Below are 17318 nucleotides of genomic sequence, written 5' to 3'. Positions count from 1 at the left end.
TCTTCTAGGAAACTGCAGTTCCAGAAACTCTGTCCGAAAGTGGCTGGACAGTGAGGAAACAAGACAGTAGGCAGGCAGTAGCAGCGGGTAGAAAGGAACTGGCACAGAAACGTTTGTGGGTGACCGGTGGAGGGTCACTGGTGGGTTTCGTAGGGTGCCAGAAAGCCTTAAAGTTGATAAGTTGTTTGTTTGTAGTTACAAGATGCTCGTACCTTGGAGTTTCTTCAAGCGTTTTCCAACATTCAGTACTTATTGAGGATTCTTTCCAATTACCACCAGTGTAGTAACTGAATGAATGTCTGGTCCAAGTGGTATCTTCTGAGGTATATTAAGCAAGATGAAAATGGTAAGAAGGATGTACAAGGTGCAGAAAAGAACGAAGTAACGAACCCCAACAGGAGCAGCCTCCTTGCTGCTCAGCCCAACACTCAACTGACACTCCCCCACACATCCAACACTCTGACATCATCACTCATACTAACATTGTACACACATCCACTGGCTGAGCAGCAAGCTGGAAGCAGACACAACACGGACATCTAAAATGTAATTAACCAAAAACATGTCGGTAGAATTAAATTGCTCTAAGCCCCCTATGATAATAACAACAAGGAAGGAACTTAGTCCACTGTACCACAACGTGAAAAAAAAGTGGAAGTGGAAAGGAGTGGGGAGTAAAGGATAGTGACATAATGTAGGCAAATGACGAAGCCCGATAGGGAAGAGACCCCTAGGACTAAAGTGATGGAGGCCAATAAAATGAAAACCCTTCAACATACTCACCAGCTGGGCCCTGCGGCAGCCTGCAACGAGACAATCCTGGGGCGGCAGCCCCTTCTTTAAAGGGCTGGCTCAAGATAAGGCCCCAGAAGACATCAGGAAGACGGAAAGCGAGGAGTATCTGGGGGGGGTAAAATGACTGTAGAACTCCGAGAAGGATGTCCAAAAACACAGGTCCGCCAGGAACATGCCAGGGGTACGGGTCTGGGCTCTGAAGCACAAGATTATAAGCCCATCCCCGCACTGCGTCAGCTGGGAACAAGAAAAAGCTGGAACGCTGAGGGTACTACACAGAAAAGGACGTATCCGGTTGCCATGTTGAAAAACTCTCCGCCTTCATTTTAAGGCCACAAATCACGTGGCCGGAAGGCTAAGCGATGAAACACCACAACCTCGGGAAAATAATTACTTCAATCAAAGTGGAGAAGCCTTAAGAGTCAGTAATGCAAATCTAAAATAAGGGCTACTGGGCAGACTACAAACAACCCAACAATAACACTAAATATAAAAAGATACAGTAAAATAATAAAAATAAATGAAAGAAAAGCCACAGAATTCAAGATAGGTGGCCACAGAAATTTGCTCAAAAGGAATATCTCAGAGAGAACCCACAGGGGTACGATATGTTCACATGAGCACAGAACAGAACAGAACAGAAAATAAATTAATACCAAAGGACCATGAATAGCAGAGCAGTGCCAGAGGTCCTGGAACGCAGTATAAATAGATGTCGCACACAGAAGGAACCTATAGAGCCCGAAATTAAAAGGGCAGAAGAAAGGTTCAGGTTCTTGCAAAAGGACAACAAATAGAGGAGTAGAAGCAAAGATGGAGGAGTAGATACAGCAATGAGAGAGCGAAGTATGTGTAAGTAAAAAAGAGGAAACCAGTCGGGCACAAAAATCAGAGGGCGTTTAGATGGCTTGTTCCCCGGGAGCAGTTTTGTTGAGTCCTCTAAGTTGGGTATTGAGAAGAAAGATCCAGAAAAATTCTATTTTTTTGCGAAGTTTGGTATTGTCATATCCTCTAGCAGATGTCATTTTCTCCAATATAGTCCATCTGAGTTCCCTGTCTGTGTGTCCTAGATCGAGCCAGTGTTGGTACTGGGGAGCAGCGTTTTTTTTGGTACGGATATTGGACTTGTGTTCTCCAATGAGCATTCTTATTTCTTTTCCGGTTTCGCCCACATAACAGAGGTCAACTTGGCAGAGAACACAATAGTAACAAACAACACAAGGATAAGAAAGGGTCTGAAGGGATGAAAAGTTTACCGACCAAAGTGCACCCTATCCCCTAATCTAACCAGCAAAAAACACAAAATGGGGTGGTACTGGTCTCAGTGGACTAGAGAGTGTCTGCTTTCTCCTAGAAAGTGTGTGTATAAACTGAAAAGTAGTGAGAGAAGATAAGAAAACCCATCAGCCCACCCATTGGCGGAGCTTCATCATCTGGGATTTTTAGAGTCTAAGCTGGTATCCACTAGGTTACTCACTGTTGTTATTGTGAGTAGGTTCTAGTAACGGATCCACCAGTGATGGAAAAAGCCAAAAATAGTAATGGTGTAAAGAGCTGTGGGCAGGAAAGTTGCAGTGCTCGAAAAATATGTGCTAGTGAAAAAGTGGTGTATTAAAATTGACTAACATGGTGCCTGAGAATAACTTTTATTCTGGTGGTCACCATGATGACAAGGTTAAAAAACAGAGTGTGGATAGAGTTTCAGCAAATACTGCTATCCTGGTGGTAAGTTAACTGGTCAGAACACAATACACCACGCTGAAGGTCCTGCAATTGGTCATGTTCCGAAGCTCAATGCTTTCGTGTCCAATGCTGATGTGGTCCGATGTGATGGCATTTTCGCATGCGTGGCACGTGCCACATCTGTGGTTGCCCTTGATAGGGTGGGAGCCTGTAATTGATTTCTGGCAGAATGAGACCTCCGTTTAGGGTTTGGCTCCGACTAAAAGGTTACGCAGGTTTGTATTACTTCAAAGGCAAATGTGGGTTTGGGTAATTTGGGAACATCATCCCTGATGTTCAAGAGATGCCACTGTGAATATATGGCTTGTCTGATTTTTTTTTAATCTAAGTTGGAGTGTCAAGTAACACAGACCACCTTCTCTTCAGTAGTGTTCCTCTTGGGCTCGGACATGGCTTCCCTGTTGTAATACTTAACCCTTTTAAAGTAATAGCAAATAAGTCACTTGGGGTATCTGCGAGCTACAAACTTGCATTTAAGAGTCGCAGCAAGCCTGATGAAGACGCAAAAATTGGCTAAAGGGAATGTCATCTTTTTGACAGCGCGGATGAAAGCTACTGTAAAGGAGTAGTGTTTCTTGCAGTTGGTTTAGTATAGAGAGACACAGAAAGATGTTTATTCTCGTTTTCAATCCAGATATCTAGGAATTCCACTCTTTCTCTGCTTTCGTTGGGGGCGAATTTAAGATTGTTGTCACACAGATTGATCCACTCCAAAAATTGATCTAGATCATCCTCTTTGCCATGCCACACGAGGAAGATATTGTCAGTGAAGCAATAACAAGATGGTTTATTTTCAAAGAAAGGTGCGATTTCATTATGAATGAACTGCCTTTCAAAATTGCCCATGTACAAGTTGGCTACACTGGGAGCACAGGCCAACCCCATGCTAACTCCCTTAATCTATGTGTATAGCTTCAATCAATCAATCAGTCAGGGAATTTTAAGCACACTACTCACCCTTGAGGGTCTCAAGGCGTTGGGGGGAGGGGGGGTCCGCAAATCTGTGTAGCCAAAGAGCCAGGTCTTGAGGGTCTTCCTGAAGGTGTTCAGGGAGGGGGCGCGTCTGATGTCTGCTGGTAGCTCGTTCCAGGTCTTGGCTGCAATGTGAGAGAAGGATCTTCTGCCTGCTCTGACTCTGTGTATAGATTGCCATTGAATTCGAAGAAATTTTTATTGAGAACAATTTCCAGACATTGAGTTAGGAAATGGCGATTCTGTTCAACATCAGCAACAACGAGACAATTGTGGATGACTTCAAATGCCTGTTGTTGGGGCACATGGTATACATGACCTTGATGTCCATTGTGACCAATGGAGTTCGAACATCGAGAGGCCAGTAGAGTGAACAAAGGAAAGCCCTTTGCTAAGTTGTTTTTCAGTATTGGAGTCAACATTTTCAGAGAAAAGATAAAAAAATAGGCATGCTGTTCAGGCTCACCAGTATTGCTGTCTCCTCGTTTGTATTTACTGTTGCGTTGTTCCAGATCCACAAAGTTATCCCTCTGTTGGTCACGGTTTCTAGGACGAAAATTGCCCCTCAGGTTCCCTAAAAAATGGTTACTGGTATTGGGTCTGTCGTATTGCCCTCTCTTGTTGTTATACGGATTACTGTGGTTAGATGGACCTTCCCCATCAGAGTTCGTGGTGTTGGGGAAAGTAAGTATCTTCCGCTTCCGACAGCTTCATGTTTGCTGGTCTGGTTGAGAGGTACCCTCTTTGATTCCTGTATAGTAATTTTCTGTCAGAAATGGATATACTCGCTCTTGGGAAAAGAATCTTATGCCTTTTCTTATTTTGTCAGTTTTTTTCTTTGTTAGATAGTCGCTGAACGAGTCTAATTCTGAATGAACCTCTTCTATTTTCCTTTTGGCCTCATCTAGAGGGTTGTTTTGCTTAAGTTTATCTTCAAGTTCTTCTATTTCTTTGTTAAGTATGGTCACGATTTACCTAGCTGTTTCGATGATCAGTATCATCCAGTCACGTGAGCAGTGGTTAGAAATAAGGGCCCACTTCTCCAGGAATTTTCTGATCTCAGTGAATAAACCTGGTATATTTATGCCTCTTAAACCTATTGGAATAATTCCTGCTTTAAGGTATTCCAACATGAAGTTGGCATGAGATTCAGTTCTATTGGCTTTGTCCTTAAGGTTCAAGAGTTTAAACCAGTTGTCGTTTAGGCCTTTGGACACAGTGAAGGGCTTGTTACCTGTGGACATCTGTCCTAATAGCTTTGCAAAGTCCTCATCGGTGAAGCCAAATGTCTTGGTGCTCTCCATGGGGCAAAAGGTGTAGAACTGCAGAATGGGAACAAAGAGAACAGTAACAAAACAAAAAATGAGAAAGTCCCTGCCGAAGCAATAGTGCTGAAGAGAATTGGGCGATTTGATACATATGTTTGCAACTTGTCTGGCATTAAATGGTCTGATAGGAGGCATCAGAGTTTTTTGAGGGAAGATTGTGCATACGCATTGCATTCAACCCGCAACTTATGTTACTGGGGGCTAGTAATGAGTCATTGTTTAGCCAGGCATAGGCATTTGTGTTTTTTTTTTCTCAATGGAGGCTCTTCTGCAATGCCTGGCTACGGCATGGCGGGATCCATCTCCACCATCAGTTCAACAGTGGGTTGCTCGCTTAATGCCTATTTATATCACTGAGGCAGCAGTATACGCAAAAAAAGGAATAGGGCCAGAAGGAAAGGGTCCAAGGTCAAGGCTCATCTCATGAGCTGGGTGGGTACACTCGAAGAGAGATAGAGGAGCTCTTTCTTTACTTTGTATAAGATGTAGGGAGGGTGGGCTTATGGGGGATACTTTGTGTTTCTACCCCTTCTTCAAGTTTTTATTTTGTGTTTCTTTTTCTTTTTTTCTCTTTTCACAGGTGCATTCTATTGGGGAATTACAGAAATAGACGTTTAAATGTTTATTCATTGTACTGATTCAACATGAATTACTTTTTTTTTAAGAATCTGTCCACTGGGGGGGATTAAATGTGACTTATAAAATGGCCAATAAAGATCTGTTTAAAAAAAAGGAGCTTCCCTTTTATTTCAGTAGTAGACGTGGAGACTTTTTTTTAGCATATTGCTAACACCTTTAATGTTTAATGTGTGTTTGCTGTATGCAGATGGGGAACAGGCTGTTTTAAAAAACCACCTTGATCAAAATCCACCAGCACAGTGGAACACAACAGAGCCTTCCAGAACAAGGAAAGATTCTATAGAAGATATCAACTCTCCCGAACAGTAAGTTTCATGTTTTGACTTGTTTTCTGTTTTCACTGTCCAGTGAAATACTGTTGAAATAACTAGGACCCTTAGGTTCTTGACCTTCGTGACTGGAATGGGGGTGCCCCCATCTCTTCAGGCCACCAGTTCGGACTCCAAAAGTTATCACTGGAGCCAAAAAGTAATACTTCGGTTTTAGCCAAGTTCAACTTTAAACAATTCCTGGCCATCCAGGTACCAACTGCTGCCATACACTCCTGGAATTTGCTGGCCACGCCTTCCTCTCTCCCTGGTAGTAGTAACACCACAATCTGTGTGTTATCTGCATAGGATGTAAGTTCGAACCCATATGAACGAATAACCGGGGCCAGAGAGGAGACATAAATATTGAAAAGGGTGGGACTCAGGGAGGATCCCTGGGGAACCCCACAGGGTAGCACAAATGGTTTCGATTCAAATTCCCCCTGTGCCACAACCTGGACCCTATTGGTGAGGAAGGCTTTCAGGAAGGCTTTCAGGATGCTAAGGGCTTTCCCTTGTATCCTGCAGTCCTCCAAACGGTCCACCAAAATTCTATGGTGAACCGTGTCGAAGGCCGCCGACAGATCCAACAGGACCAGGGCCGCTCTAGCCCCCGCGTCCATCACTTTCCTGATCTCCTCCGTCGATTTGATCAAGGCAGATTCGGTGCTATGACCTTCTATAAACCCATGTTGCGATATGTCAAGGCCTTGTGTGGCTCCTAGAAATACGCTGAGCTGAGTATTCATAGTTCTTTCTATGAGTTTAGCCGGTAGCGGTAGTCTGGCAATGGGACGGTAGTTGTTGGGATAGGCAATGTCCAGGTTGTTTTTTTTAACAAAGGGATAATCGAGGCCCATTTCCAGCTAGATGGAAAGTCACCAACTTCAAACAAGTAATTAAACAACGTGGCTAAGGTGGTGGCTATAGGGGCTGCCGCCAACTTCGCCACGGTCGCAGGGCAAGGGTCACGGGAGGAGCCCGATTTTATGCCTAATAGCTGTTTCTTGATCTCCTCCGAGCTCACCGGGGCGAAGTTTAGAAGCTTGGCCTCGTTTGAATTGGCTATAGAATTCCTCGGCGTGGACTCTAGCAGGTTATGCCTGACTTGAACTTCGAGGGATGTGAAGATATTCTCCACCTTGCTTAAGAAGAACTGAGCTAAATTCTCGCACAGTTCCTGACTGGGGGGGCGTAATCGCTGGCTTAGGAGTGGCCAGACTCGAAACCGTATGAAATAATTCCTTGGGGGAGCTCCTGGCACCGTTGATACGGTTGGTGAAGTACGTTTGTTTTGCCTTCCCGATCATATCTTTATAGACCACCATACTTGATTTGAGTCTTCTTTTGTCTGCCTCGTTATAATTTTTCCGCCAGGCCGGTTCTAGCTTTTTACAGACAAGCTTAAACTCTCTGAGCTCGTCTGAGAACCAGGGGGCCGAAGGAGTCATCCGAGTAGGGCGGCAGCTTTTGGGTGGAGCTAGAGTGGTGCAAGCGTGATCAACCCAGTTGGAATAGTTGGCAGCCGCTTTGTCCACATCTGATGGGAGCGTAACCATGGATGACGCCAGAAGATCCTCTAGAGAAGTTCCCTCTATCTTATTCCAGGCCCTACAGGTCCTTGCTGTTTTTCTAACCTGCCTTGCCCTGTGGAGTTTTGTGGCGGAGATACTAAACAACACTGCGGCATGATCATACCAGGTGACTGGGTCAATTTTTAAGACCTTCAAGTCAGGGTGGTTCGTGAATATTCCGTCCAAGGTATGACCAGCAATATGAGTAGGGCCTGTGACCACTTGTTTTAATTCGACCCCGTGCATCACCACAATTAGGGGCGATGTGTCAGAGTCTGAGCTACTCTCGAAATGAAAGTTAAAGTCTCCTAAAACTGTGAAGGACTTAGAGCACAGGGCTTCCTCTAAAATATTTCCCACTGTGCCTAAAAACAGCGCCTTGCTGCCGGGGGGCATATAGAGAAGGCAACCCCTAAAGGATTGGTGGTTGGACAGAATGAAATTGAACGCCATGGCTTCACACATCTCGGAGAGCACAGGTTGGAAACTACCTTTGATGGAGGTATGGTATATGACCGCCAGGCCACCTCCTCTTTTCCGTGGTCAGTCCAGGACGAAACTAAGATAGTTTGGTGGAGTGGCCTTCACTATATCTGGCCCTGAGGCCGCGTCCGCCCAGGTCTCAGTGACAAATGCAATTTTTATTTCCTTGTCCTGTATCAGCTCGGCACACTCCAAGCTGTGTTTCACCAAGGATCTAGCATTAAGCAGGAGGCAGCTTACATTATTCAATGTACCCTCAGCTGTCACCTTGTTTATATTGGAGACTGCCCGGACTGGACTTAGTAGGATTAACGGAATTGCCCTATTACAGGATGGGCATACATGAGTGCCTGCCTGTGTCCCCTTATCCAAGCCAGGCATAAACAACCAGATCTCCTCCCTCCTCTATCCAGGCTCCACAATAAATCCCGGCCATAAACTATGTTTGGTATATTGCCTGGTGCCCGCCGACCAGGGGTCATGGCACGGGCTTGTCTTTGGCGCGCCGCCGGCGCACCCGCTGCGTGCGTCTGCTCCACGGTCGAGCCAGCCTGGCTTATGAAGTGCTGGGTACGAAAACGACTAGAGCGCTCACCTTGGCCCAAAAATGGCGGCCGTCCGGATGAGTGCCGGTTCGTGTTTCCCCCCCTTCTAGCGCTTCAAATTCTGGTGAGATAGAGCCCTTGACTCCCTGCTAATGATGGACTTTGTAACGGTCTAAAAACAGTATTATGTGCAAGATTCTAAAAGATTCTAAAAATGCAAATGAAGTAAGTGACAATTCCCAAAAATAGCAGCAATCATAACTTGTGCAAATTCGCAGTAAAATAGTGAATAAGAGCAACGTTTTGCCCTACTCCCGGCTCACGCCTCAGGAGCTATCAAGGCTGCGCCTTCGCTCCAGCCCGGCTTATCAAGTGCTGGGTACGAAAAAGACTAGAGCACTCACCTTGGCCCACTCAAAATGGCGGCCGTCCGGATGAGTGCCGGTTCGTGTTTCCCCCCCCTTCTAGCGCATCAAATTCTGGTGAGATAGAGCCCTTGACTCCCTGCTAATGATGGACTTTGTAGCGGTCTAAAAACAGTATTATGTGCAAGATTCTAAAAGATTCTAAAAATGCAAATGAAGTAAGTGACAATTCCCAAAAATAGCAGCAATCATAACTTGTGCAAATTGGCAGTAAAATAGTGAATAAGAGCAACGTTTTGCCCTACTCCCGGCTCACGCCTCAGGAGCTATCAAGTATATACAGTTCTACCAAGGTGCTAAGACAGTGCATATATGCAGGCATATAAACAAGGCAGTAATCTGGTGTACTCCTACTATGCAAAACACTACTCTGCTAGTGCCTACAGTGTGTGTATGTGTGAAGCCAAGAATTCCCCCAAGGGACAATCACCCATTTACCTGGCGGAAAAGAATGTAGGAGCCCGCCTTGGTCACGAACTGGACAACCCCTCACGGAGATGTCATATCGCTGTGTGGTGTAGTGTCAGCATCCAGGGATCATCTGTGTCAGCTGAGGTCCCTCCTCTGCCAATCTATCGGGATGCTCATTATTTATAATAGAAAGCAGCCTTGCACTGTATGTTAAGATTAGCTGTGTTATGGATAGATAGGTAGCTCTGTCACCCCATGGATGAAGATAGAACAACATTTGTACCTGGTGTGTAAAGAAGCCTTGTACATGATGTTCAAGGCATCGTGATAATGTTGTGCAAAGCTAGATGTTTAAACAATGTAGTTTCAGAGAAACTAATCTAACATTGTAATGCACGCAAATATATGCAAAAGGTCACAGCCAAAATGTTATTGTGAAAAATAGGACAATGTAAGAAATAGGCTGCTTTGCCACATGGGCCTAACCCCGGAACATAACAGAACACGATTCAAGGATTATGCTTTCATTCACATGTTTTTTATATTAAATGTCATAGAATGGAACAATGAGTTAGAGCTCGGAATTGAATGTTTTAAAATGTCTCAGCATTCCTAATGCCTTATACATCTAAATCATAAAAATATAGTGGCTATCAGTATTTTCAAAGTGTCCAGTATAACAATTATGTACAGTGTTTTGCCCTTATAATTATTCCACGTATTCCTTGTGAGTGCTCATGTCTGTACATGTATCCATTTATTCAATGTACTATTCCGAGAAACCTAATAGCATGACAACTAAAATTGGTAATAAAGGTTGTGCTCTTTTGTATTGGTCCAGAACTAATGTACACTTGTTAATAATTATGTTTTGGTAAAAGATTAAATAAATGTACTTTAAAATTTGAATGAGTAAGGGCTGTGCCACTCATATTCTTCTTCCACGTTCTTGAAAAAAAACATTATAATATAATATGATATAATGTCACATCATATAATGTGTAATTAACACCAGTGAACCAAGAAGCATGGATTGTGTGGACAAGATAGAAGTTGTACTTTTGGGTTAAACAAATAGTCCCCTCTAGATTATACATTTTTCCACCTGAATAATTGGAAATAAATAATGTCCCTTTATAGTGGGTATGACATTGTCTAAAGTCATATTATTATGTTGCTAGATATTGATTTACTACATGATCCAAAGTGCTCTTTACCAAAGGGAAAAATGAAAAATTATAGTGGGTTTGGGATAATCCAGAAGCAAGTCTTGTTTAATGACCTTTAACATGACATTATATGTTTCATATAACATTTTTTCTTCATATCAAACTCCTTTGGATACCACCAATATTATAGTTTTTTTAATCCTACATTGACAACAGGAGGAACGGGCTCTGACTTTTAATATATGAGGGCAACAGGGGCGGCCTTAGGCATGTACAAGCTGTGCACCTGCACGGGGCCACCAAACCCCAGGGGCCACCACGCCAATATATATCCTTAACCACATTGCTGCTGCACATGTTCCTCTGCTGTGCTGGACAGCAAAAAAAACGGGTGTGGTCATGACAAGCTCAGCTCGTCATGAGCACAGGAGCACAGTACTGCATGACGAGCTGAGCTGAGCATGGAAGGGGTTAATATAATAATCCTCTGAGGATGGTTACATATTTGCGTGGCGGCCCCTGGCAGGGATTTGGCGGCCTCCGGCTCAGTTCCACTTGTAAACACCCCAACCCCCCCTCTTCACTGGCCTCCGTGCTCCACCCCACCCGGACCCCCTCTTCCGGGGCCCCCTACCTACACTCCCTGCTCAGGGCCGCCATGAGCCTAGAGCTGCCTCTGAGGGCAAACAAGACTGTTCTTAACCTCTTTAACTTATTCACCATCCGTAACACTATCGATCATACAACTGCTGGAAAGGCTAGAACTCGTGGTTAGTATATCCAGTGCTGCACTGCAATAGTCGGATCATTTCTCACCAACAGCCGCCGAAACGTGAGGATCATATAATTTACATTGCCCACACATCCTGTATCTTGTGGCATCCCTTAAGGCTCCTCGATCAATAACAGGTGAACTTCCAAATCTATGCTGATGACACACAAATCCACTTCCAGTTGGAAAGGGATCCAGATAATGTAACCAACATTACTTCACGCTTGGACTATGTGTACCAGGTGATGCTGGCGAGCTTCATGCGCCTGGATAGTGCCAGTGCCAAGATTCTAATGATGCAGAGTCTAACCTCTCTGGCCTTTAGGGTAACCCTCACTCCCCCCTCTGCCGCCTCACCAAAAGTAAGGCAAATGTGCATTCTCTTCGACACCTATCACACTCAATACAGGGGCACATAGCACCCCTCTCTTTTGTAGAAGATCCCCCCTCGTGTACACTCGGAGCTCACAGTAGGACTGAAGAGGCCCCTCTTCCTGGCACACCTCAGCTGTGTGAATATCATCAACACCGACCATCCCAATAGGTTGCAAGGGCCTCCTAACCAGGTAGCCAGAATGTACCTAAACCTTTACATCAACCTGCCCTTGGGGCACCTCAGTGGCTCCAGGTGGTGGATGCCTTGATTAAAGGCACTCTTGAATGCCAACCATAAAGTACACTGGGCAAGGCTCTGCAGAGCTACAGAAGCTGGCGCCTCGTCGCGCCTGCATCAGAGCACTTGTGTCAGAGTCCACTCTTGATTAACCGACGGGTGTTCAAAAGGATGAAGCAGGAGGCAGATTTCTGGGGAACTAAAGACCTCTAGGGGCCTCATTTATGAGAAATGACGCATCGCTGCGTGAAAGCAGCGATGCGTCACTTCTCAGTGTGCACTCCTTGCCACATACCTGATGCGTCATATTTAATGTATGACGCATCATGTCGCAAGCAGTCACAGATACGTCAGTATTTCTGACGTATCTGTAAGCGCAAAAGTGACGCATTGCTGGAGTGTGTCACAAAAGTGACGCAACTCCATCAATGCGTCCTTTCACATGGGGCAAGCCCCATGTGAAAGGGCCTGCGTCAGTCTTACGCCTGCTGTGAGGCAGGCGCAAGATTGTGACGCAACGGCGTCCTAGAAGTGAAGCAGTGAAATCTCATTGATTTCACTGCGTCACTTCTACGAGGCTTTTTGCCGGGAACGCCCCCTTTGCATACATTATACCTGACGCAGGTATAATGTAGCGCAGGGGTTTACAAAGTGACGCATCTGCTAGATGCTTCACTTTGTAAATAGTGCGCAACAGGAGGCATGTTTAACGCCGCTGTTGCGTCACAAAAAGTGACGTATCGGAAGCGCAAAACTGACACCCAGGTTCTTAAGGTGTGAAAATGGGCAACTGCAAATGTCATTAGTGTTCCGAATTAATGTGTGTTCTTGACACCTTCGACAATGGAATGTGTGTTGGTAAAGCCTGCCTTTTTTCGTTCATAGTACAATAAGCTTCCAACTAGCTGCACGATTTCTTCCCCGGCCTCCTGAGCTTTTTACCTGAAACTGCAGTCTCGTAAATAACCTCTGCTAATGTGCTCTTTTTCTCTTTTTTTCACAGCATACAGCGCCGGCTCTCTTTACAGCTGCCAATCCTACACCATGCCTACTTGCCATCCATAGGAGGAGTAGATGCTAGCTGTGCCAGTCCATGTGTAAGCCCCAGTGCCAGCCCTCGGCACAGACACGTGCAACCATCTTTTCGGGTCATGGTGTCAGGCCTGTAGAAAATGGAAGACTAGCGCTTCGTGGACTACTAACTGAAGTACTTGATGAGCGAACTGCACACGATTCCGAACTCTGCCACACACATAAATGCTCTTACCACTGAGGAACTGAACGACAAGGCCATCATCGTGGGAGGTCCAGTGTAACTCACGCAGACACAGAGAAAGAGACAGCGTGATGCATGGAGTAAGACCTTGAGCCTTATTTTTGAAGTTTGATTCTTCGCACAGACAACATAGTGACAATATTTCTTCCCGAATTTTTAAAAGCAACAAAATAAGGCAAAAGGTATTCCGAATTTTGCAACAAAAAAAAGAAGCCGGAAGTATCACTAGCAAGGCACTGACCTGTAAGGCTGCTCGGGACATGGAACTGGACACTGTATTTTATATAAGTATGAAAAAAAGAATTGTGGATGCAAAATATGTAAGGAAATGTAGTTTGAAGTTTACAGAGTGGTGCGGTAGTCTGATGGAAGCATACTACTGTGATTAACCAAGAACGCAGGGTGGAAACACTAGGGGTCGGGCTGTTACAAATGTCCTTAAACGCCAGTGCATTGTAACACGGAGGGTCTCCTTTGCACAGTACTGTACACGTTTCCACTGCTCTCGAATAAAGATGTATTGCTTTTGAGCCAGAGCGTTTTGCAGCAGCACTCCAGAGACACGTGGTGAACGCCAGGTTTCCATGCAGACCACCCGGGACTTTAGTTTGACAGACTTTCTGCATCTGTCTATTTTTTACAACGATAACAAACATCCTGCGGTATAATAAAACCGATTTAAAGTCCTAGGGCTGAGAACTCAGGAGATAAGGGCAGGGTGGTGGTAAAAGCCTCAATGTCACTGGATGGAACTCTTTCACACATGTTCTATGTTTAAGTTATTGTACACAGTGCCAGAACATAAACTCATTCCGCCGTCAGTACAGGGATATGAGCTACACTTGAAGATTGCCCGAGTGAAGCCATCCATCCCCACGGGCTGCAAATACTGTACACCTTTGCCTTGCACCTGTGTGTGTGAAAGTTGGTGTTGAATAAGCCAGGTTTGCTCATAGAGTATTCTGTATTAAAAAAACGTAGATCCATATTGAGAGGTGGTTCATTTTATACACACACAGTCATTGGACGGTTCAGTTAATAAGCACTGGCTGTTTAGACCGGACATAAAACTAGGGCTGTTCTAACCAAAGTGATTTCAAAGGCATTTTAATCGAAAAGGCAATCAATCAGCCCTGTGCGTGAAATGCCGACTGGATCGGCGAGGCCAATCTTGTGAAACTGCTGCAGAGCATGCATTCTCAGTATGGCAAAGGCGAAACTATGAAGTATTTGGAATTTTCAATCCCGTAAAACGATATGGAATTGTGAGACATCATTTTTCGTGCTTCTGTGTGTTTAACAGCTTCAGCTTCTGAATCATTCTTAAGGGTCAACTTTTGCACGGGTCCCCCGGGTATGTCTTTATTTTCAGGGCTTCCTCTTGTCGGTATTAGTTGATCCTGCCTTTGCAGGCACACACATGCATAGTGACTGCCCCTGAGCTCCTTACTGAATGGGCAAAGCATCTACAAGCAGAGGGTACCTGAAGTTCAAGTTCTGGTGCTTTTTGAGAAGTGAACTGGAAAAATGTGTATCAGGACATCTAAACCTTAACCTAGCTCCCTTAATTTACTCACACAGCAGTCACGACATTCTTAAAAATGCTGTCTCCAAAATAAATTATACATATCTGCAACTAACAGCGTGCACTCTAAAAGGTAGAGTTCATTGACAGTGGCAGGTATGATTTTGAATGTATCTTATAAGATGTTCGGGAGTGCGAAGCGGCACCAAATTCAAGACTTTTCCACTCTTTGAAGGTAGGCACAGAACTTAAAAGAACTTTTGTCAATGAAATGTCCAGAAACAAGTGTAAAACCTGCTCGCAGTTCGCCAAAATGTGGACAAGCGTGGACGTACTTCGGAACTTTGTAAATGTACAGCACCACAATTATTCACAAGGAAGAAGTATTTTCAGCCAGAAATCTAAAGAAGAGGACCCGTGTCTCATTCTTACACTAATGTATATCATGGCATAAGGCTCAACAATGCTCCTGTGGTGGAGGCCCTTCCTACTTCAAGATCCACTCATTTAATACCCCTATCCTTAAAGTGCTGCTGAAGTGCCACTGGGCCAAAACTAAAAACAAACACCTGTGGTGACATGAGGCACAGATTAACAAAACCTTCACACAACGCAGGGCTGCACCCAAAGTTGCTGCGTTGCATTGCGTGAGTGAGAGAGAGCATGAAAGCTAAACAAAAATAGAGCCTTCTCCTGCTCTCTCCCTAGAACTGGAGCACAATTAGACAGCTGAGAGCTATGCACACAACTTTGCACCATTGTGCAAAGGTGTCTGCATGTGCCCTGCCATTGCAAAATACTATGCCTAGACAAACTATAAAACGTGTCTCATTTCAGATGTGTGTTTTACAGTACAACACACATATTTTGGGAGAATTAAAAGTATTTCCCCTTCTTAACACGTGCTTCAAAGTGGCACAAAACCCTGTCTACTATTGCTAGTAGACAGGGTTTTGCGTCAACCTTGGGTTAATGCATGGTTACGCCTATTTATCACTCATGGAATGTCCCCTGACACAGAGTAACACAAATCAGTGCTTTGCACTGCTCTGCATTACTTTCAGGCAACTTTCCAGCACAAAACAAATTTAGTGCTGGTAAGTAAATTAAAATTAAAAACGTTGTGCTCAAAAAGTGATGCAAACTGTTTGTTGATCTGGGTCTGAGTCTTCCTCACTATCCCCAATCTTTCTGATCACTTGTGTGCCTCCAAATCTGACTAAAAGTAAACCCAAAGCCATCCCACATTGATCCCTTTGCCTCCTTAATATGACCTCCATACCCTTCCATCTCCTTATGTTTGACCTGTGACGAAACACATCACACTACGAGGAAACAACCTCGTTATGGTGTAAACCAGCATTGTGTTCATTAACTGAGGACATTACCATTAGCCAATGCAGGCTTTAGAAACATGTTTTAAATATCGTTTGCTTGCAAGAGCCAATATACTGTACAATTGTGAAACCAACCTTTAATGTCAAAACATCTAAATGTTATACTATATTTTTATATGTATATATATGTATCTTATATATACATATGTGACTTTACATGGATATACGATGATGGAGGTAGTTTTTTAGATGAGCCTTTTAGGTATAAAACACAGCTAGCCTCTAAACATTTGCTCTGTTAAAACACTCAAAGATCAATTTGTCACTTTATGTGTGTTTTCCAGTATTTCCGTGCTCTGTTCGTTTAATCGGGACCGGGGTTACTTTAATGGACGTCACTTTAAAAAAAGGGGGGAAAAGTATAATATTGTAGATAATGTAAACAAAAAAACAGACGTTGTAGAAATATTACTCAACCCTAGCAGGAACAACATCAAAAGTATTGGACTGTTGGAGGTGAGTGTGTGTGTCTGTATCTAATCGTAAATACTGACATTGTGCAGTTTATTAGGTTTAAACCATGCAGTACGTTCTCTGACACAAATATATCGTTTTCCCATAAGGTTTTTGTTTGTTTATTTTTTGGCAAACAACAAGACCCACAATAAAGTGGCAATAGATATTTCTGTTCTTTTATACCGCAGCAATCATGTACTGTAAATTCATGACGAGGCAGTGCCCAAATGGAATTTTCCAATGATGTTAGTGCACAAATGCTTTAAACTAGACTGGAACGGCCAGGATAAACTGTAAATGATACATTTCTTGTACCCTTATACTGCATGATATACATTTTTAATAAATCGTTGCAAATCTGTTTTTATGAATAAAACATGCAAAAATGAATTGTTGTAGTTTGATGTCTAAAATGTCCTGTAGACAAGGAAATCAGTTAGTAGCAGGTTTTAAAACAGAGCAAGAGGGAGGCGTGCTACTAGTCGATGGCTTATGTCAAATAATCTACAATTTTGGACAGTGACAACCACCATTTAACGTTATCAGATTTTATTTTTACACTGAGCATAATAACAATTCCAGAAATGTGAGCACGTTTCGTTTGTTTTATCCTGATATAGCGTCTTCATATGCAGATGGTGCTGTTCTTTTGAAAATATTCATTGTTTATGAAAACATGCTGGGTAAGGTTTTTTTACGGGCTCGGCGACGTCACCACTTCGTCAGAAGTGGGGAGGAGCTGCGAGCCGTATTGTAGCGGCTTTTTCGTTCATGCTGGATAAATTTTTCTTTGCTCGTGCATTTTCAGTGCGCTATTTTATTATCTTAATAGTGATTGGTCGTCGCGGTGCTGTTTCTTTAGTAGTCTTGATGCCATAGGGTATATG

General features: G+C 43.9%; 1 protein-coding gene across 1 annotated transcript in view; it reads left to right on the top strand.

Annotated features, from left to right (window-relative positions):
• The window catches only part of GABBR2 (gamma-aminobutyric acid type B receptor subunit 2), a 1581022-nt gene extending 1564201 nt beyond the window's left edge, over positions 1 to 16821 (top strand). Inside the window, exons 18-19 of the mRNA XM_078686234.1 lie at positions 5665 to 5782; positions 12781 to 16821. Of these exons, the coding sequence (XP_078542360.1) occupies positions 5665 to 5782; positions 12781 to 12946 (284 nt within the window). The 3' untranslated portion in view covers positions 12947 to 16821. The remainder of the gene's footprint in view (positions 1 to 5664; positions 5783 to 12780) is intronic.
• The last annotated feature ends 497 nt before the right edge of the window (positions 16822 to 17318 follow it).

Source organism: Lissotriton helveticus, chromosome 4_1, assembly GCF_964261635.1.
Source record: "Lissotriton helveticus chromosome 4_1, aLisHel1.1, whole genome shotgun sequence".
In the NCBI taxonomy this organism is placed as follows: Eukaryota; Metazoa; Chordata; class Amphibia; order Caudata; family Salamandridae; genus Lissotriton; species Lissotriton helveticus.
Note: the sequence above shows the minus strand (reverse complement) of the source record. Positions and strands in the feature narration are given on the sequence as shown.